Source organism: Corvus kubaryi, unplaced genomic scaffold (genome assembly GCF_017639235.1).
Source record: "Corvus kubaryi isolate FWS band 111438036 unplaced genomic scaffold, C.kubaryi_AGA036_p1.0 split3-73, whole genome shotgun sequence".
In the NCBI taxonomy this organism is placed as follows: Eukaryota; Metazoa; Chordata; class Aves; order Passeriformes; family Corvidae; genus Corvus; species Corvus kubaryi.
Genome location: NW_024582091.1, coordinates 16,927,865 through 16,949,957, shown reverse-complemented (window position 1 = coordinate 16,949,957; position 22,093 = coordinate 16,927,865). Strand labels below are relative to the sequence as shown.

Below are 22,093 nucleotides of genomic sequence, written 5' to 3'. Positions count from 1 at the left end.
GAGGGCCAGCCCTGTCCTGGGGGGGCATCAAGCACAGCATCACCAGCAAGGCAAGGGAGGCCATTGTCCCACCTTGAGTCCTGTTTGCAGTTTTGAGCACCACAGTCTAAGAAATACATAAAGCTATTAAAGTGTCCAAAGGAGGGCAACGAAGACGGTGAAGGGCCTTGAGGGGAAGCTGAGGTCACCTGGTCTGTTCAGCCTGGAGGAGACTGAGGGGAGGCCTCACTGCAGTCTACAACTTCATGAAGAGAAGAGGAGGGGCACACACTGATCTCTGCAGTGCCCAGTGACAGGACCCAAGGTAATGGCCTGAAGTTGTGTCAGGGAAGGTTTAGGTTGGATATTAGAAAAAGGTTCTTCATTCAGAAGGTGGTTGAGCACTGGAACAGACTCCCCAGGGAAGTGGTCACAGCCCCAAGCCTGACAGAATTCAAGAAGCATTTGGACAACACTCTCAGGCAGATGGCGGGATTCTTGGGGCTATCCTGTGCAGGGCCAGGGGTTGGTCCCTTCCAGCTCAGGGTATTCTATGATTCTAAATTAGAAGCGACAGCTAGTACAAAATAAGTTCTTCAAGTATTAGGTCCAAATACACTTTTTATAGCACTGCAGCTTTTGATATTCTTGTCAGGGACTCACACATTTGAAAAACAAAAAAGGATATACGTGGGAACTAATAGTAATCTTCTTGTAACACAGACAGCAGCATTTCCTTGTACTAATACTTTACAATTGTTACATCACAACAAGCTAAGAGTACAGGGTCAAAGCCACTTCAAAGTGCACATGCTTTCTGCCATCTCACCAAATTCATCACAAAACTCTGAAGCCAATGGATGTGAACAGTGAGCCAGACAACAGGCTGCAGCCAAAGCAATTCAGGTATGAGCACAATGAAATGCGAAGATGAGACTACAGAATTTTAGTTTTAGCCTAAACCACTAACCTGGTTCAGTGCACCCTCACTGTCTAGAAACCCCTTGGCTTATTAAAAAAGTCACTTCACTTGAACTTGTTTTTCCATTTTACTACAGGCAAATATTACTGTTAATACTGGTGCTAACTCGCTCCTTCTGGAGCCAAGTTGCCTTTCATAGGAACCAGACAGCCACCCCTGAAACTTTATCCATCTTTCCTAGCAAAGCCAATTCCACTCCTGAAAAGCCTCTTGACTGATTTCATAGTCTTCTAAGAAATCCTTAAGCCTGTTCCTCAGCATGCCTTATTACTGCTGCCTCCCTTCATGAAGACAAATTACTGAAGATTATTCTGCATTTGGTTTTAGAGTGAATACAATTAGACAAAAGCCTCAATGGAAATAGCTATCTGCTGCTGGATTGACATCTAAGAGAAGTGCCCTGAGTTAAGACAACTGTTGTATGTACACCTTTAGCTGCAAACAGACTTTGCCTTAGAGAGAATCCCTCAAAATTCAATGCCCAGTGCTCGATGATTTCACTGTCACGCACATCTCCACAAACCCCGCTCTCTGAATTTCAACTCCAAAAAATTTTTGAATACTCACATCCATTAAACAGAATCCTGTAAAAATACGTGTGTTGGACAGAAGTAGACCTATTCTTCAGTAGCAAGTTGGAGTAAGACTCTCGAAGGGCCACCAGCTACACTCTTCCAGTGAAAGGTCCTGGACCTGAAAAGGTCTTTCTCCTCTGTAATATTCCACTCAACAATAACCCTGTTTCCAGAAAAAAGATTAAAGTTGTAGGTCCTGATTCATAAGTGGCTTAAGGGTTTTATGTAGTTTGTGAAATTCTCCAATTTCTAGTCACAACTCAGAGCAGTAATTACAGTAGAGCACCAGCTGGCAACTTCCATGTTTATTGGCCAGAACATCAACATAGCTACCCACTTACACCAACTAACGGAACTAAATTTTAATGCTGCTTCACAGCATGTGTACTTGTCAAGCCATTAACCAACAGTTCTAGAAAATATTTTGGTTTACCTGAGGTTTCACAAAGAAGACTGTACAATTACATACAGTACATTTGGCATATATGTATCAAAATTCTTGTTGGAGAAATAAATTACAAACAATGGTACAAAACCACTCCAAGACAACCTTTGTTCAACAAGAACTTGTGTGTGAGTTTTACAGTTTTATTTTTTGTATTGCTCTTACAGTAAGCAAACTATTTAGTTTATACAAAATAAACCTGTAGTTTTATATAGTTTAAAAAAATCATCTTTGGCTAAACAAAGCTCCTCCTATTTTTATACATATATTTATATATATACAAACATCAGATATTTTACAAGACCATGTAGGAAGCTGTACACATAGATACAATAAAGAGAACATTAACCAAGTTTCACACTTTACAAAAAAGGAATCCCAAGTCAGATTCAAAACGGTCAAACCCTGCCTCCCATCACCTATACAGATATGAAAGCAAGTAACACAGATAAGGAATAAACAACTTTGTAATAAAATACTGCCTGCCTTTTTTGATGCAGAGAGGAAGCATTTAAATGGAGAGAAGTGACTTCCCTCAGTGCCTTCAGTACTGTGCGCATGTTGATAATATATCCATAAGGATATAGTTAAAAGAATACTCTTAGTAGAGTCCAACTTTTGCACAAATATGAACACTTCTCTGCAAACTTACTGTTCTTAAAACAGTTTCAGTTAGATTTAAATCTTCACCAAATTAACAATTGTCACGAATGTTTGTTAAGAACAAACACAGGCTGGTGCACCAATCCCCCACTGAAATCACCAGGCACTGCCAGCATTAGCACAGAAGGTGAGATTTGATCATTAAAAGCAAACATTTCAGAAGCAAGCATTTAAGACGGAAGACTGCCAGAACTGACATCATCACCTACTCAAGTCATTCCTTGTAACAGTTTCCAGAGCACTACCTAAAATAAGGGCAATGCACTGTTTGGCAGCATGACAATCCATTCTGCAGGTCACATGTACAATACTCCAAAGTGGTCAGTGACAACATCACGGACAAATTATCTGATGGTTTATTAGAAAGAGAGGTCTGTCCCATCAGTTGGAGAGGGAACAAAAAAACATGCTGACATTGAAGAAATGGTCACTGGACTCTGAAAAAGAGCCAATTCAATCCAAGTTGAAAGGCAATGCACTTTGGTGGGGCTATTAACTGAAGTCTAACTGAACTCAGCAGATGCTCTGACTGAATAAAGACTACAGCAATTCTGGTCCTCCATACAGAATAAAACCTCAAAAATCAATGAACTCATTAAAAAAAACCCTTGCAACTTCCAGGGATGTTTCTCAGAGAGAAGGAAAAAAAAAAACCTTTTTAGAAATTTGGGATAAAACAGCAGTGTGTATGAGATGTGTGTGTAAATATATATATATATATACACACACACACACTTTAGGTATGTTCTAGTAAAACTGGAAACAGTTATAACAGATTTTTTAAAATAGAACATAATGAATTTCTAATGTACTAAACAATTTGTAAAGATAGATGCAATTGCTGTCAAAACATGCCAAGTTGACAAGCTTTTGAAAACTGCTTGTTTTTACAGAGAAGTTTTGTTTCTGGTTAGTAGCTACAAAGTCACACTTTATGAAACTGTAAAGGTCTGTCTGTTTCTAAATTAATTTTTAACAGAAAATCACTTCTCAATATTTACTCTTTTTTTAACAAAACAGAATGTTTATTATGTTGAAGACCTTAACAAAGTACCTTTTCCAGATGTAATTTGGAACAGAAAAACATAATGGCCTTTGCAGAGTAGTGCTCATATGAAGTAACACTTAAGCTACCCTGCACACCGACTATTCTGAAAACAGATTCTGTTAGATTTAACTCTCCAGTAAGTAAACAATTGTCACAAATATTTGTTAAAGACAAGCTGCAGGATCCACCTATTCCTGAGCAACAGAATTCAATTACTAGATAAGCAACTTCTGGAATCATTGCCCTGCCTTATTTTAAAAGAACAAGTCCTCACTTCTTAAAATATGTTCCACAGTCACAAAGATGACCTACCTGTCATTTTCCAGGATTATCTGCCAACTGGATTCCAAAGCACTCTCACTTTTTAAGATCAGAGTTCGACATCAGCACACACAGAACTTCTGTCAAGCGAAACAAGAGCCACCATTCCCACTCAACTGCTTGCCCTTGTCTCCACTCACAGAACACCTTTAACTAACAGGAGATGTTACCCACTTGAAATGATACTGCCCCATGCGCAGTGTCAAAGCCCTTTCTTCCCTAGCCACTTGGTTTGTGAAGTTCCCTCTGTGTTACCCTGTTAAAGAACGTCAGAGGAAACGCAGACAATAACTAACAGTGCACTGGATTTACCAAACTCAGTATTCTGACTTGGATACCACCCCATAATCCCATCATACGAATGCAGTGGCTCCAGTCCATCCCTGCAGGTAACAGCTACGCCCTGTAACCATGAAGCAACTTGGTTTGAGTCTACTTGCACTTGGATTTCTTGAACAGCTTCATTAACTGCTTGAATCTTTCTGAAACCTAATGGAGGAAAAAAAAAAAAAAAAAAAAGATACATCATTAAGGCCCCAGACCCAGACTTCCACACCTACCAAGATAGATTGATCTGACATCAATTTTTTTTAAGACCACCACTATTTGCTTACAGGAAATTTTAGTAGGAGAATTTTAGGAGCACCAATAACAGATTAACTGGATCTAGGAAGTCTTCCTACACCTTTCACACTTGAAATAGCTTCCAGGTTAATCAAGGAGAGCTAGAGGCAGCACAGGTTTAACACAGGTTTCCCTACAAGAAGAGGGAAAAAAATGAAGGCTTCAAAGACAATTAGCCTTGAATTTGCCATGTGTAACCATGAGTAAGATGCAAATGTAAAGACAAAAGCTTATTTTGTACACCACAAAAAGCACCGTTTATTGGTTATTTTCAACCCTCTTATACAATTGTTGCTTCAGGTGTTTTTGGCTCATCATGGAGTAATCTGCCCACCAGGGATTTTACATAACTGGTCTGCAGATCAGAGTAAAAAGTTTTTTCCTGAACATAGCTACAGCTGACATAGTGACCTCATTCAGCTCTAAACTAGTGTTTCTTATTGCTATATACATATTGCTATAGCATATTGATGATCCACCAAACTAACTGGGAAGAGAGGCATAAATGCACAGATAACATTGTTTTATCCAACCAGCCACTCCAACAGCTTCCAAACCCCACAAAAACCCTGCAGCCACACAAAACAACACTCTAAAAGCCAAATCCCAATCATGCAGGATTTCCTAATGGAGTCAAATGTGTTTCTCCCTTTCTAGATTTTCAGGATATAGATTAAGAGAAAAATTCAACTTAAGTGTAAAGTTATATGCAAACCTCTGGAAATACTCTACATTAATTTGCTATCTGTGTCTTTTGAAACTTTTTAATTAAAAAATGAAAGAAAAATGAAACACCTTCATTAAAAATGTCCTTTCTGCACAACCCTGGTACTTTTTTTGAGCTCTAACTTCAATTTTTTTCCTAATTTATTAAAGGTGTGCAAAGGCTTCAGGCCTCTCAAAATTGCCTTTCTTTATCTAAGTGCCGATCCAACAACAATCCCTTATGAGTGTAGCACTTTCAACACACCAATCAAACAAGTATTGAGGAATCCCCATAATACTCCTATAATGTGTACTTTTAAGAAGTAACAACTGGCAGAATCAGATTATTTTTTACAAGAATCCCCCAAAATGACATGAGGAAAAGAAAACTACAGATTTGCAGACAATCTCCAAAGATTTTTGTTCAACTACAATTGTCAGTGTAGGAATATTGCTGTTAGTAAACATAAGAATATCATCACCTACCTGATTTGGGCTTTTGTTTAGCCTAGTGGCCAAGGAAACAAAAGTTTTGCTTGATGGTCCTTTTTTCTGACATTCCAGTAAAATTTCTCGGTCATCATTTCTACAGCAAAAGTGAATTTTTAAAATATTCATACATATAGTTGTGTACGTGCACACAAGCAAAATAATACATACAGGCCTATATAAAATTTGGAGTATTTCCAAACTACAGAATATGAATTCAAACAGCAGCAATGAATTTGTGGAGGATCCTTTCTTCTACCAGCACAGAGTAATAGAGTCAGTACAAACAAGTGGTAGTGGAGATTATGTTCCCATACTAGGAAGAGCAAGATTGTTATAACAGTTAGCCCCAAACCAAAGTCAAAGAATTTTAAGCTTCTAAACCAGACATTTAAACTTGAATTGAGAGGAACTCAGATTCAACAGGGTCAGTAGTTCCAGGTGCACATGCCTCAGTTTGCATGGCTGAATAGCTGCTTTCACCTAAGGCCCACTGATGTTCAAAGATCAACCAGAGAGGCGCTTGACTTCTCTAAGTGGCTTAATGTAATAAAGATACTCGGAGCACATCTACTGTTCAGATGAGAATAAAAAATCAGAAGTCTATTCTGTAGTGTGTCACCGGTTTCCTGTTTGTCTCATCAACGATTTAGGCAAAATGTGTATAGACAGTAATTTTATTTGACTGAAACCTGTCATACTTCAATAAATTATATTTCTTTTCTTCAATTTCAAAGAAAAACGTAATGACCAATTATTTAAATAAATGCCTTTTTTTTCTAAAAGACAAACAAAATTTCAAAGATAAATAAAAAGTGTGAAACCGAAAACCTGGTCATATTCATAAGGAAAACTGTAAGTCTCTTCCTACCTTTTTGGTGTGCACATTAAAAAAAAATCACATTAGCTTTTGCTGTCTTTTTTCCATGAAGGAGCTGATTTTCTTTTAAAATGTTACCTAGAAACTAACTTTATATCCAAACTATAGTTTAGAAAGGTCTGTCCTGAAAAATTTTAGAACCCCCTTTATAAAGTGTTGATTGTATCAAGTCGTACCAAGAACAGCAAAACCTGCCAACTATAGTTTCTTAAAAATAAGAATACACGACGATAATTTTGCATGAATTATTGACATGTACAGCCACCTCACTTGTCACACACATCCTGCAAATTGGAGTACCTGAGTTGAATGGTTGACCAGTACATTTCCACATATTGAGCAGCTCAGACCCGAAAACAAAAAACTGTTTGCTCTCATGCCTTCCCTCAGAAGGGGAAATCTTTAGCTATTCTCCTTCACCAGTCACTGATGCCTCATAGGAACATCAAGGACCTCCATTCCCTACCAAGCCTGGCTGGAATTTTTGGACAGAAGAAATAAACTGGGCAGGGGAAATAACAAGAACAGACAGTGCATTACAGTAGGTCTTGTCACCTATGGCCCATAACTTTCAAAACAAAAGCCAGGAGGACTCTTACTTCGGGATATGTGGATAAGTGATGGACACCAATCTCCCAGAGCAATCCTGCATTGATAAAAGGAGGGTCCCATTCCACTTTTTAGAGAAGGGTGTAGCGCTACCAAATAACTTCAGTCATCAGCTAAATACCCTTTTCTTCCCTCTTTTCAGTGTATAAGGTAGTTTAAAAAAGCCCTAAAGCAATCAAGCAGATCAAATCAGAAATTACCTTGTCCAGGATACTACTACTTCTCCCTTCTTTTTAATGATGTTTTTGGCATAGAGGCTAGGTGATGATGGAGATGAACCCAAGGCAGAAGAGTCTTTGTTCTGCTGTAGCTCATTCTTCTTATTGGAACATTGTTTGGGTGATGAATTTCTATCTTCAGACCTGATATTACTTCCATCACTCCCCTCACCTGCTGATTCAGTTCCTTTTCGTTGCCTTTTTGAATCGGAATTCTCTTCTACGGTCTCTTTTTTCCTCTTTTTACTAGTTTTATCATCTATACTTATCTGGCACCCTCCATTAGTCTTTGAACTGGGTTTTGTTTCAAGATCACATTCACCTGCTACAGTCTCATCAGAAAGCTCTTCTGTTAAGTCTATAGATGCATTGAAGCACTCTTCAAGTTCTTCCTTTTTATCACTGACTTCTGAGTTTCCTGTTGAAGTTTCCCGAGTCCCGTTATCTGCTCTGGATTCCACTGCATGACATGAAGTTCCATTAACAACACCATCTGTTATGTATGACTTCATATTGCATCCAGCAGGAAAAGAAGCTTGAGATCTAACATGCACTTCATTTATGTTTTTGGATACTTGCAATTTGTGTGCCTCAGATTGCTCAGAGCCTTTATCTGGGCTTTCAGTGTCGTGGCTCTCTTTGTCTGAAGATTTTCTACGGGTCCCAAGCAACTCAGTACTTTCTTCCTTTCCAATACTATTGTGTGACTCCTTCAGAGGCTGAGCTAAGGTAGGATTTTGTTCTTGTTCAGCACTGACGTGAGGCAAGTGATCCATCTTAACCAGATCTGGTTTGACGGCTTCTTTCACGGTGGCACTCTGGCTGTCCCTTTCTTTTCCCCCAGTTCTCGTTTCTCCTTTTCCAGTCTTGGTTGAGGATGCCTGTGCCTCCTTCACTGGAGCCATCTGATCAGAAGCTGGTGAGACAGATGGCACTGCACGCCTAATCTTTACAATAAAATGATCATTGGATTTCTCCATGATTACTGCTTGCATTGGTAGGCTGGGGCGACACTGAAAACCAGGAGCAACAGGCCGACTTGTCCACGATGATGAACAACTTGATTTACTGCTTGAGTTATCAGATTCTAAAGCCAAATGAATGTCTTGTTCAGTGGCATCCTCCTCTCCAAGAAGTGCATCTTCGCTGTAATGTGCACTAACAACACCCTCTGGAGCTGAGCTAGAATTATTCTCAGGTTTTAGAAAGCTGAGGTGAGCATCTGATTTCAAAGGTGATGGAATCGTTAAGGAAACAGCCAAATCTTCAAGAAGGATAGAAGAAACACATGATTTATTCTTCTGCAAATTGCATTCATCTTCTTTGCACGAAGCCGAGTTTGTGGAAACCTCAAACATACAGCTCTCATCCAGCACATCAGGATCAACAGGCATCTGAGGCCTAGATGCTAGTGAGGGAGCTCTTACAGGTGAAACAATAGTCCAGCTAATACCCTCTTCCTGTTTACAATCCATGCATGCGTCCTTTGGAGCAATTTCTTGCTCTAGTTCAGCAGCATTATCCCTGCATTTATGACTGTCTAAAAACTGTTTTTCTGGTGTCCTGAATTCACACTCATTTCTGTTGATATTGCCACCATTTTTTTCCAAGAGATCGGAGCCTTGCAATAAGCTTTTAAATATTTCACCCATTTGAGCATCACTTACAAGATTAAATGTGAGACTGGACGCTTGTTGTTCTGTGAGAAGCTCATAACTAAGATCAGACTTGTTAGCATCTCTGGACAGTTGGAGTCCTTCCTTTTCATGTTTAACACCCTTCACTGGAGTAAGAGTGCTTTGTAAATTACTCTCTTTAGAGAGGTGAACTTTTGTTTGGGAACTTCTTGTGTTATCAATGGAGTTAAGACATTTTGTAAAGGCAGTTTTTGGTGTACCTGTCTTATTTTTCTCATGGTGACACTTAGGTTGTTGATAATCCACAGTTGCCTTTGAAATATATTCTTCGGGCTTTTGAGAACCATCTTTCAGGGACTTTTTTCTAGATCTCTGCACATCATTTTTATGACTGATCTTGTGGTTTTGCTTTCCAGCTCTTTCGAACTTCCCATCCTCACCCTCATTTCCCACATCACATAGCTTTATTATAATTCTCCTTATCTTTTCAAATAAGTAATCAAGCTGTTCATCTACAAATTTCCACAACTGTTTTTTCATATCTGACACTTGCTGTTCAAAAAGACGGTCCACTATTGCATTCTTTTTAACTTGTTTAAGTTTTGACTCTATAATATCACAGATATTCAATTTTAATGTATCACCTAATGCACATATCTTGGAAAAGTTCAAGTATCTTATTAATGCTGTAAAATTTATGATCCCAGATTCTATAATTCTGTGAAAATGCTGAACTGGGAAGTGTACTTTGAACTTCATATAACTTTTCCTCATCTGTTTTCGTATAGCTCTGAGCATCTGCATGATTTCTTGTATATTTGAAGGTTCAACAATAACATGAACTATTTTTTCAAGACAAGCAATGCTCACAGTTTTGTTTTTCCTCATATTCTTTGAAGATCTGAAGGTCTGATTTTTATGCCTCTCTCTGTTCTTTCGTGTGCTTACTTGCACAGAAACAAATTTTCCATTATCTTCATTGCAGTGCACAGTTTTGCTGTTTTGATTCTGAGGACTGCTGGTCAAATTTCGTGTCTCAGAAGAAGCTTTTGGTCTCGACTTTTTTGTATTTTCAGAGCCTCTCTCTGGTTTAGATTTTTCTTTCTCTTCATCGCTACTCACAATTTCGCCTTCTTCTATTTCATCTGAAGAGATACTTAGCTGAGACTCCATCTCTAAGTGTTCATCAGACATACTAACTGGCTTTTGATTTTCTTTGTTTACCTCCTTTGACAAGTTCTTTGAGGGACAGATGACAACAGCACCTTCAGGAATTAAATCTATAAAAAGAAAACAGTTTGCTAATCACCATAAAGAATGCAATTTTAAACAGCATTTTCAGAAAGACCTGCAAGATTCTCTTCTGTAAACTGACTATTCAGAACTGTTTGTTTGAACTCGGGAAGCCTGAGCTGTAACAAGTTTGGGTGGTTTGCTTCAGCAGTTTAAGGGATTTGAGCTTTAAGGGGCAAATTGAGCTTTATTTTGAGCAAATTTTGAGCTATAAGGGGCCTCAACATTTCACCAAACACATGCGAACTATCTCACAAATACATCAATTGGAAAGAGAAAAATACAGCAGTTTTCATCAATTTTGAATTTCTTTCCATTTACTTTAACAAGTTTTCTGATTACTGTACCAGCTAAATAACAACTATCACATCATTTACATACAATAGGTGGCTTTTCTTTTAAATTTCAAAACTAAAACAAATTGAGAACAAATGACCCATTAATGTTCTAATACTCCCATAAAGTGTTATGCTCTGAAACATAAACAGATTTCAATGCCACTCCACCATTTCTTTTCTAGTAAGAAATCTAAACTTCCAAGAATTTTTGTTTTAATTGCAGCAGGACATTACAAGGAAGACTTAAGTTCACAAATACTTGAAAGAATATGATCCTATGTAACTTTTGCTTCCACAATTTCAGAGGAAAACCTAAAGGGATCTATGCAAAACTAGCCGCAACTAAGACATGCGTATGTGTTTTTTTAGTAAGTTAATACAAAACTCATATTTCAACCAATCTTCTGCCAGTAGTGACCAACTCCAATTTTTAGAGCACTAATATTCAAATAGCTACAATCTTGGCTGCAACATTAAATGCTTCCACTACTAACAAAAAGGACCACTGAGACATACACAGCTTAAGAAGACACAATTTGTATCTTTCAGAAGGCAGTTAAAAGAAGTAATTTCTGCTTTCCATAAGCAGATCTTCTAAGCTTTATGTAGAAAAGAAATTAGAACATACATATATACAAATACCTTTGTTGTAAGTCTTCACAAGGCCTTTACAGGGACCTTCCATCTTCAGTGCTTTAGCCAAAGGACGCACTGGACTATTCAGTGGGCTGATTGCCTTTGGAATATACCTCAAGTGATTGAGATCAATGCTCAGTATTGAGCTGTCATCATCAACAGAAACTGGGTTAGTTTCTATCTCTTTAGTTATAGGACACATCTCACCACTGAGAGAAGATGCTGTTGCAGTACTGTTATCAGTTAGGTCTGGCTCCAGATTACAAGTATTCTGGTCAACTAGTGGTTCATCCTTAGCAGTTATTATAGTTCTGTCCAGTAAATGAGATGTACTAATACTAATTTCACAGATACTCTTTTCCTCCATGGGACAGTCAACATTTTCTGCAGCCACGTGATCATCATCCCTCACTACTTCCATTAAACAGTCTGGTTTTGTTTCACTGATGCCATCTGCAGTACCAGAGGACTCCAGATCACCAGAACTTCTGGCTTCTGAGTCATCTAAGACAACATTTTGAGAGCCACATTGATCTGCAGAGCTTTCTTTGTCAGTAGCCACCCATATTTTATCTTCCTCTTTCTTCTCTGCTGCTGACTCTAGAAGGTCTCCCATACTTGCACTTGCAGGTTCAGGTTCAGCCACTTCTGCTGCTGGTACATTACCATCCTGCATCTCACCCTCTGTCACAGGCAACTCTTCACACTCTGCCATACTCCCTGTCACCTCCAGGGGCAAAGATTCAGGGTGGTTCAGACCCGTCACTGCTGCTGTTTTTCCTGAGGCTTCCAGTTCAACTGGATCACAAGCCTCTGCCACTTCTGATGGCGTTTCTGCCTCCATCTCATCAGGAACCAGCACCTTTGCTGCTTCTGGCAATGTCTGGGGCTGTACCTGACCCACGTCTGCTTCTGGAAAGGTTTCTGAGCTTGGTTCATCAGCTGCAACTGCTGGCAACGCTTCACACTGTGCTGGATCTGCTGCTGCTACTTTCAAGGCTCCGTTTTCAGAACTGACGGAAACAGGCAGCGATGGTTCCACGTTGCTCTGAGCTGCAGCGTCCAGAACTTGTAGTGCTGAATGACTGTGCTCTGTGGGACCACAGTCTAGAGGGTGGGCAGAATCTAAGAGTTCTGCTTGCAGTGTGAGCTCTGTACCTCCCTCATCAGTGGCCTTTTGGGAAGGTTTTCTAAGCCTATCCACTGCAGACAGACATTGTTTCTTATTAGGAGAAAGAGTTAAATTTAGCTTTTCCATAAAGCTAAGTTTTAAGTCTTTGCTTTTTGGCCCAGTGCGATTACCTTTAGTTTTGGGAACTTTATCATTTTTTAAGCTATCTGCTACTCTGGATGTTTCGTCCAGCTTACAGGGTTTCTTTCTCATGCTTTTTGTAACATCTGTACCTTTCTTGGAGTCTTTTACAGATTGGTGAGAAAATTCTTTTGCAACTTTTTTTTCATTTCTAAAATGTCTATTTTCATCCTGATCCTCTCTTTCCCTTTTCCTTTTTTCTTCAGTTCTGTGTCTTTCTGATTTGGAATGTGCTGTTTCCCATTCATGTCTACTACTACTTTCCTTCAAGCGTGCATATTTATGCTCTCTGCTGCTGGAATTAGAAGGTGAAGTCCTTCCTTCTCGAGAGATATGATCATCTGTTCCCCTGTCTCTCTTGCAGTCAATGTGTTTTACTTTTCTAGACTCTTCCGCACGACATTTGCGTGATTCATGAACAGTCTTTGAATGTTCATTCTTGGAGTGTGGACTGCTCCCCCTACCAGGCCTCCTTGGTTGCTCTTGCAGCTTTTCAGTTGGTTTATTTTTTTGGCCAGCATGTTTTTCACCTTTATCATGTGTTTTAATGTCTTTTTTTAATCCATTTTGTAATCTCTCATCAGCATACAATTCACCTCTTGTTTGAAACCTGTCTTTACCAGCTGTCTGTTTCTCCCAGGAAGAAACACCCCTTTCTACTCTTCTTTCTACACTTGGACTGCATTTGAGTTTCATGCTCTGACTTTTTTGTTGCAATTCATTTTTACTAGCCTTCTCTGAAAGGGTTTTCAGCTTCTGTTGAGGATCTGAATTCCCCTCTTCACTGTCACCATCATTTCCAGTGCTCTGATGTACTTCTCTCTTGTATTTGTTGACATTTCCCCTGCTGTACTGTTCATTACTTTTAGTTTCTTTTCTTTCCTTTCTGCTCTCCTTGCTGGAAGTATGGTCATAGCTCAGTGCACACGTGTGAGTACCATCACTGCAGAGCTCTTCAGGAGGGTGCCTCAGCAAAAATGGAGTGTTCCTTTTTTCAGAGCCAGACTTCCCACTGTCCGTGTTATGAGATGAGTAACTGTGGTATCCATCTTTTGAACAGTCATTTTTCATTCTATGTTCCATCTTCATATTGTCACCTAAATCAGAAGGTCTGAATTTGGAATCTTTTGTTTTAGTTGATCCTGGAAGGTATGTTCTTCGATGGTTGGGAAATTCTGATAGCCTGTTTATAAAAAGGAAAAATGTTATGCTCTTTTAAAATTTATTTAAACATAACTGAAGCTGAACTGCAATGAATCCATGTATCTGTAAAAATTGTTAACACTTTCTTTCATTTTCAATCTGAATAAAAGTGGGCGATATAAAAAACATTTAATAACATCCATCAGCACAGAACAAAAGAATATAATTTATATACATATTTTCCAAAGGAAATTCATCTGAAGAAAAATCAAGATTTATGAAAAAGTACTATATTGAGCCTAGTCAACAATTTCAGTAATTCAAATTAGTATCATTGTCCAGCAATAAAGAGAGCTTTCCCCCAGGTAAAAAAAGTTGTTCTTTACAGCATTAGTGATTTAAAATAATTATAATTGAAAAACCATCAATAAGCAAATAAACTACATTTGGGAGTTGTTGCAAGCTCCAGAAGACAAGTAGTACATTATGATAACCAAGCCTCATCAAGGCCACATGCTACTGCTGAGAAGTCATCATATTAAAAATAATTAAAAAACTCAAATTTAAAAGGGTACATGTAGCCTGTATGGCATAAACTCCTATTCATTACTGATAGAATGCACCAGTTACCTCACTACTAAAACAAACAAACAACCAACCTCCCAAACCCACCACAATAAAACAAACACCAAAAACAACCAGACACTTTTCTACCATAGTCAACACAACATTTCATTCAAATATCATCACTAAAGACAAGGTCAACCTTTTTATACACTCACCACTACATAAAAAGAATGATGGTGTCTAATCCATGTAGAAAGAAAGAAAAATAAAAAGTTACAGCAACAAATGATGGCAGCAAACTGTTGGGATCTCCCCCAAATCACTAAATGTCTGGCTCTGTTTCAGAGAGTCAAGGATAAAGTGGCTGCAACACAGACATCTGGATTTGGCCTGCAATTCTATGATGAAGCAGCATCCAGTTGTAAGGAAGCAGTGCAAGTGTAAAATAATTATCTCCAATACAAAATAGGATTGATTTTGCTTTATAAAATGGAATACTTCCTATGGGTCAATACAGTAAATTTAAATATGATATGAACACCTTATACAACTGGGCCTACTCCAAAAACATGACATTGTGATGTGAACTGAATGTTGAACCCTAATAATGCTGCAGCTGTTGTAACACAAAATCCTTTCTTATATTTGTTTCATTTTGAATGAAACTGATAATTTTTTTCTATGCTTTAGGCTTGCTATTAAATCTGTATATGTGTGATTAATGTTACTGTATCCAAGCTGTGTTTGTTTGATTTTGTGGTTTTAAAGTTGAGGGGTTTTTTTGAGATAAACACTAACAATTCCCTGAGAGATACTAACTTTGAAATAATCTTTACACACAGATGCATTGTCTAAGCTAAGCTAATTTACTATAAACCATGCAACAGACTTCTAAGATATCAAAGTGCCACCTTTCCCACAATTTTCCATGATGGATGCTTCCAAAATACCTAGATCAAATCCTGAACCCCTGCTCTGATTTCACGTGGTTCAGAAACCTTACTGTCAGCTACTCTCCCACCCATACTTCACTGTTTGCAACTCCTTCCAATAACATTAGTGGCATACAGAAATAACCAATAAATCTCCAGTTGTTATCCCCCACCACTGGAGACAGGGATTTCACATCTTGCCATGAAAACATTATATAATCAATTTTTTTTCATTTGTTGTCTGGCAAGTTCCATGGAATTCAAATCTGAGGCCATAAAACAAGACTGGTTTTGAAGCTGAACTGTGTAGAGTATCTGCTTTGAAACATGCAAGATAGTTAGATAACCCACAAGGAACAGTGGGTTACAAACAAAAATTCATGCAAAAGGTCACCATTTGGACTCCTTCTTGGTTTCTTAAGTAGAAACCAAAGACCCCATCAGGCAAAGGAGATATCTATGTATTTCCTCTGATTGTACTGGTTCTAAACTACACAGTTATTTACTAAGTAATTTTTTTTCATTACTTTTTCTTCAAATACATATAAAAATTTCTAACAAGTATATAAACATGATCAGAAAAAAAGCATGTTTTCAGTTCTACTGTCTATTTGTACCTTTGATGGAGATGACTGATTTCTTCGTCCTTACGGTTAATTTCCACTCTTGCTGTTTTGATAAGGGCTGAAATATTCTTTTTGAGAGCCTGGTTTTCATTCTGTAGAATGATATTCTATTTTAAATATATATAAAACAGACAGCAAGAGACAGGGAGAGAAAAAACAAGAATTAGCTTGGGTATCCAAACATGTAATGAAAAATAGTGCAAGACAACCACTAGAAAAATGTCTCATCATTGGCAAAGTGACAGTAAAACATATATAAAACTTTTCGAAGAAATCAAAATTATTGACATCCAAAAAGTTTGGGGTTTTTCTGGGGGTTTCCCGTCAGGATTTTTTTTGGGGGGGGGGGTTGTAGCATTGGTTTTGTTGTTGTTGTTGTTTTTTTGTTTTGGTTTTGTTGTTGTTTGGTTTTTTGTTTTAGTTTTTTTTGGGTTTTTTGCTTTTTTTGTAACATCACTCACATTTATGGTCCTGTTTGTGGCCCTGGTAACTATTTCAAACATTTCAAGCATACAATTTAATAAAACTGAAATATGCCATAAAACAAGTGAGCTAAAAAATGATAATCCACCTCTTCATTTCATTCTTTTACTTAATTTATTACTTTCTTGGTCACTGCAGTAAATGAGAGATGTAGCTCTAAAGCACATTCAGAGAAAGAGCGTATTTTTTTCAAGGTATCAAAACCAACTTTGGGTACTCTATCATTCTAACCTTTCTAGGCATGATATTCTAGAACCCTGTCAATCCTAGAAATAGTCCCTTCTCTTGATAATTGTCCTCAGCAAAGCCTGCTCAGAAAGGCAGACAAGATTTGCAGAAAACAATACAGAAGTGTCACAGGGCAGCAGCTGCTTACCACTGCAAACCTTAGAACCTTTGGGAGTTACGTGTAATACGCACTAGAGCACACTGCAGAATTGCCCCAAATAATCCAGCTTTATAGAATGGCACAGCAAGGGAACACCAGCTCAAGTTGAAGAGCAGCTCAGACTTTTCAAATTGGCACTGTGCTCAAAGCAACACAGACATCTGCTTCCAGTTCTAATGACAGTGCAGGTACCTTTACAGCCCTGTCCCTAGTGCACTAAAAAAACAAGAGTACTGGATACCTTTCTGATAACTACTCATTTCACACATTCACTTTCTAATTAAGAAGACACAAGACAGCTTTTAACCAAATAAAGTCTTACTGCACACAACATTGTGAAACAATTTACCTACTGATTTTGTCAGTAGGATATCCCAGCAACCATCCTAGGCAGAACAAGCTCCTAGCATCTATCTACAGGAGCGCTTTACAAACTATCCATGCAATGGATCAAGTCTGGAAAGCATGTAAAATTTCTTTCTCAAAGCAATATTCAATTTACTTTGCATGATCTTGACAATATTTCCCTTTGAACTACAATACCTGTGCCTGTATTTCTTTAAATTTCTTCATCAACTCTTTAATTTGCTGTTGGCATTTTCCATATTCTGCCTGCAACTGTCAAAGAGAGAAGAATTCACAGCATAGGAGTGGACTTAATTACACAGAAGAGTTACTTCTCTAGATTTATACCTAGTTAACACACTAATGTTTTCCCCCAAAGAAACATATTAAAGCTGTATTGAAACAAAAGGCTCCAATATGCTCCAACTAGTATACAGGTCTCTAAAATGACACAAACACTCAGGTAAGAGGAAATCTATGTGTGCTTGCCTATCAGTAATAGGCTAAAGAATAACAGAAAGCCATATTGTTGTGAAATTAAAGACACAATTACCAAGGAGCAGGAGTTCTAAGAGCCAAGTAGATGGGGACTCTCTTGTCAGATTTTATGTAACACAAAACAGGTAAGGAAAAACACAAAAAAAAGTTACTACAAACGTGGACTGCAAAAAATAGACTGCAAAAGGACATGATGCTGCTAAGATCACAAAGTTAAGCAAAATAAATTTGGCAGAAGCTCTTCTTCAGAGGTAGATAGTGACAAAGCTTTCACAGAAGAATGGACAACTTCCATTCAAACAAACAGTCAACAACTTTCAAACTTGCAAAGTGACATTTTCATCACTCAGTGGAGTCCTGGAGGTTCCGCTCCTGCTCCTTCCAACATCTGTGGATGTCTGTCCCTTTTATGCCATTTAAATGCGTCTTGTAGGCCAGGACTGGTGATGCTACTTAAGTGAGTGTTGCCTTGATTTGCTGGAAGCAGCTACCTACTGCATGGCCACCTTCAGTCTCAAGGACAGAATTTAACAAGACATAAGATAGGTCATGGATTTATCTGCTTTACTCTGTAAAAAATTTGTTGGGAGAAATGTCAAGACCAGCTTTGTATCATATGTCTGATGAGATCCTTGACTAGAGGGAAACCACAAAACATTCTCCCACTATGTAGCTGATACATGAACTGCATGCAAAGGATAAGAAATGGGAACACATCATGTCACAGAGTGACAGATTTCCCTCTTCAGATGAACTCATTGTCCTAAGAGTTTATTAGCACACTCTTGTTCTTACTTATTTAAAAACAGCCTATTTTTCCAACAATGTGAGCATGCCAACAACATTTTCTGTACTTTACTTTTTACACAAGAAAATTTGGAACAAAACCCCCCAAAAACACCAGATTTTTCTTCCATATTAATACATACCTCATCATAGGATGCTTTCTTTGCAGTCCCTTCTTCAATTAATATTTCATCAAATAAATTTAAGCTGCTTCTAGATGGTGTAGTATTTAGTGCAAAATTGTCTATATAAAGAAAAGCAATGACATAAGGAAAAGGTAGTTTTCTAGCCAAGTTGCATTGTTTACACTGTTCTATACTGCCTGTGCATTTTGGTTCTACTTCTTGTACTTACAAGGTAACAACACACAAAATAAAGAATTATTACATGCTCATGGCATATCATGTTGCAGTAAGGTACAAAGGTTTCTTGAAATAGCCATCTCTAAGTGAAATGAAAGTGAAATGAAAAAAAGACCCAAACAAAACCAACTGACAAGCCAACACCCAAACACCCAATTTATTTAATGACAGTGCTTTTTCCTCAAATCCTCATGGGTGCTCTGTTCACCAAGTACACTTAACTGACAGGACCTGGCTTATGACACCCCTGAAATACAGATGCATTTGCCGACAAAAAAATGAAGTCAGCTATCAAAGCTGTGCTTCCATCCTTTGGACAATACTAACGTAAGAGGATGTACAAATAACATCTTATTTGTAAGATGTAACATCTCACCAGTCCTCTCTTCAAATTTAAAATACCAAGATCCCTCAAAACTGGACTTGTGGGAGACAGAGGAGTGCGGGAAATTCGACATGGACTATATAAAATGCTTTCATTACATTGCTATTCCTCCTTGTATCTTTGATGTTTACTAAACAATGCATCTCCGTATGTGAAATATGAACTTCAGAAATACAAAATGCAAAATAAAAAAATTTATAGATGCTTTATGTCTGTAGGATATAGCACAGTCCTTCCATAAAAATTCAGTGGTCTTACAGCTGTAAGATCAGGAGAGAAATAATTGCTTAAATACTAGAAACAGCATCTCATTAAATGGTACACTAAGGCTCATGAAAAAGATCATGTGCTGGATCCATTTATTACTCACCTTCAAAGAAGTTAAAAGAAGAAATTAATTTACATTAGCATGTCAAATTATTTGGAAAGTAACAAAAGATTAAAATGATCTCCTGAATATACTGTATCACATAGAAAGTATGCACTGGATCTCTCACTGGGGATTTTGTGATCAGTGACTGTTGGATCTGGTCCTGAAGCTTACATAAACACAAAATATAGGTGTTTTTCCCAAGATAAAATGTCCCGTATCACAGCACAGATAGACTAGCTAGGGTTTCTCTGCACCCCTTACACGCCCAAGTCTCTTCAAATAGCCAGTATCAGAGGAAAACTCTCATTCATTCAACTAATAGATTTAAGAATTCTCTGCTGCATTTATACAGCCTAACATATGTCTTGAATTTAAACAAGCTGCTCACTGAAGCATAGGTTACACCAGCTAAATGTAAACCTAAAATTAAATATTGTTTTACTTGAAATCAGCCTAAGAAGCAGAGACTCTATCATGTTCCAAGCCAAGCAGTGGGACACAATTAACCTACCAGAAACCGACACACTGCTGTCCAAGCCATCATAAATATCCACTGAGCTCTCATCTCCTTCCCTGAAGGGGGAAGCTTCAGCTAAAGCAATGGAAAAAAAAAAAGGCCAAAGTAATCATTTAGTAAACTGCAAACTCTACCTTCCCCATAAAGTAAGTGCAGCTAGAAAATAGTAGAGGTAACAGTACAGACCAGTGAAAGACAGGGAAATTTTTCCAGCAAACTACTGCTACTGTGGAGAAAAGATCTTTATTCACCAGGGAGCAAAGACAGTCCTCTAAGATCAGTTTGTAAATACTACAAGAACTGTGCACAAAGCATATTATACGGCAAATAGATTTTAAAATGATAAATTAAGTAAACTTGATCTAACTCTGAAACTGTTTTCTAGAATGCACTGAATACAAAACTTACACAACTCAAAAACAAAAAGAAAAGATTTGGTACAATAAAACCACTACTGTTAGAAGAAACATTTCTTGCTAAAAAAAAAAGTATTGTAGCAGTCTGTATCATAACACAAACAATTTGCTTTAGTATTGCCATCTACTCACACACTAACTGGTTCTGCAAACGTATTTTAATCTAAATCTCCTCATTCTCTCTTCATGTCTTTTTCCAATGCCTCTTATCACTCTCGTCTCCTCCATGTGAACCTCTCTAGTTCTGCAACAAACATTATTTCTATAAAGAAAAACATCAATGTCCACAGTCCTTCTGAGGCTGGGAATCTCCCAAATATGTCTCAAGGCAACCAACTGTGGAGCTGGAAATAGAGTACCTTATTATGGGTACACATTGGCTCTTACAAACAGCAAACAAAAGAGCAGTGCCCCTAACTGTTCAAATGCAAGCTTCATTAAGATACAGCTAAAGGTTAAATTATACAGCAGGAAAGACAGGGGAGAGACCAGCTCCAGGCATCCCTCAAAACATTCAGAAATCCAAAGTACAGGTATGGTTTTAAATACAAACTGATTAATGGGATATGGCTTGCATGATATTGTGCCACAGCCATTTAATTACAGTTGAAGCTCATCAGTATTTGTCACAACTTCGAACTTGTTTTTTAAGTTATTTTTGGACCTATTTATTAGCATAAGACTGCTTGCATTACTTCCCTGCAAATCAGAAAGTAATCTAACACTTCTTACCACTGTAGCGGATATCAAACAGTCCCAGTCCATCCTCACCTGCTGCCATGATACAAACTCCCTATGGCTTCCCCATCTACGAGGAAAATATCAAAGCAAAGAGAACCAATTAACTGACAATTTCAGAACAGCAACATAAAGCAGCATCATCTTGAAGTATGTCAATTACACGTGAGCTACCTGTGGCCCTTGTTCTTCAATAAAATCTAGCACTAGAATGAGAAAACTCTTGTATCAAGGTAACAAAATGAGCTTTCAAGAAATTTAAGAAATTATCTGTTACTTAAATAAGCATCCTGAAGATCTTTAGCTGTCACTTACAGATCCTACAAAGAAATTCTGATTTGAAAACCAGCACTGCATTCTGCGAACAGGTATCTTACCCAGTTAAAATAATCTGATTTAATAATTCTGATTTCTTCCCTACTGACCATTTAAGAGGAAATTCCCCTTGTCTGATACCACCAGTCAAACCAGTACCGAGCAGGGGGGCTGGCAGAGGCTCAGGCTGGGGGGCGGGCAGGGGGGGAAGGTACAGGCGCGGAGCAGCCGCCAGCCCGTTCAGAGAGAGCGGCCCTTCCTCACTCCCCAGGCCTCGCCCTCCCTGCACAGGCGGGGAAGGGGCTCCCCCCCGCCCGAATTCCTGCCACGGCGGAAGAGCTCGGGACCTCTCGGGGGCCAGGGCAGGAGCACCCCGGGTCGCGGCTCCCCCAGCCGCCGGCGGCGGGCAGGCTGTGCCCGCAGGGGCGCGTGCCCGGGGGTGCCGTGCCCGGGGGTGCCGAGCCG

General features: G+C 38.5%; 1 protein-coding gene across 2 annotated transcripts in view; it reads right to left on the bottom strand.

The window, feature by feature from the left end:
• Nucleotides 1-1,826: 1,826 nt before the first annotated feature.
• Nucleotides 1,827-22,093, bottom strand: part of CASP8AP2 (caspase 8 associated protein 2) — a 21,306-nt gene continuing 1,039 nt past the window's right edge. Inside the window, exons 2-10 of one of the 2 annotated variants that reach the window (XM_042016516.1) lie at nucleotides 21,308-21,383; nucleotides 20,154-20,234; nucleotides 18,666-18,766; nucleotides 17,437-17,511; nucleotides 16,014-16,129; nucleotides 11,449-13,937; nucleotides 7,521-10,455; nucleotides 5,829-5,928; nucleotides 1,827-4,502 (exon numbers count right to left, since the gene is read on the bottom strand). In XM_042016516.1, the coding sequence (XP_041872450.1) occupies nucleotides 4,446-4,502; nucleotides 5,829-5,928; nucleotides 7,521-10,455; nucleotides 11,449-13,937; nucleotides 16,014-16,129; nucleotides 17,437-17,511; nucleotides 18,666-18,766; nucleotides 20,154-20,234; nucleotides 21,308-21,356 (6,003 nt within the window). In that variant the 5' untranslated portion in view covers nucleotides 21,357-21,383 and the 3' untranslated portion in view covers nucleotides 1,827-4,445. The remainder of the gene's footprint in view (nucleotides 4,503-5,828; nucleotides 5,929-7,520; nucleotides 10,456-11,448; nucleotides 13,938-16,013; nucleotides 16,130-17,436; nucleotides 17,512-18,665; nucleotides 18,767-20,153; nucleotides 20,235-21,307; nucleotides 21,384-22,093) is intronic. The other variant, XM_042016517.1, reaches the window with a different exon arrangement.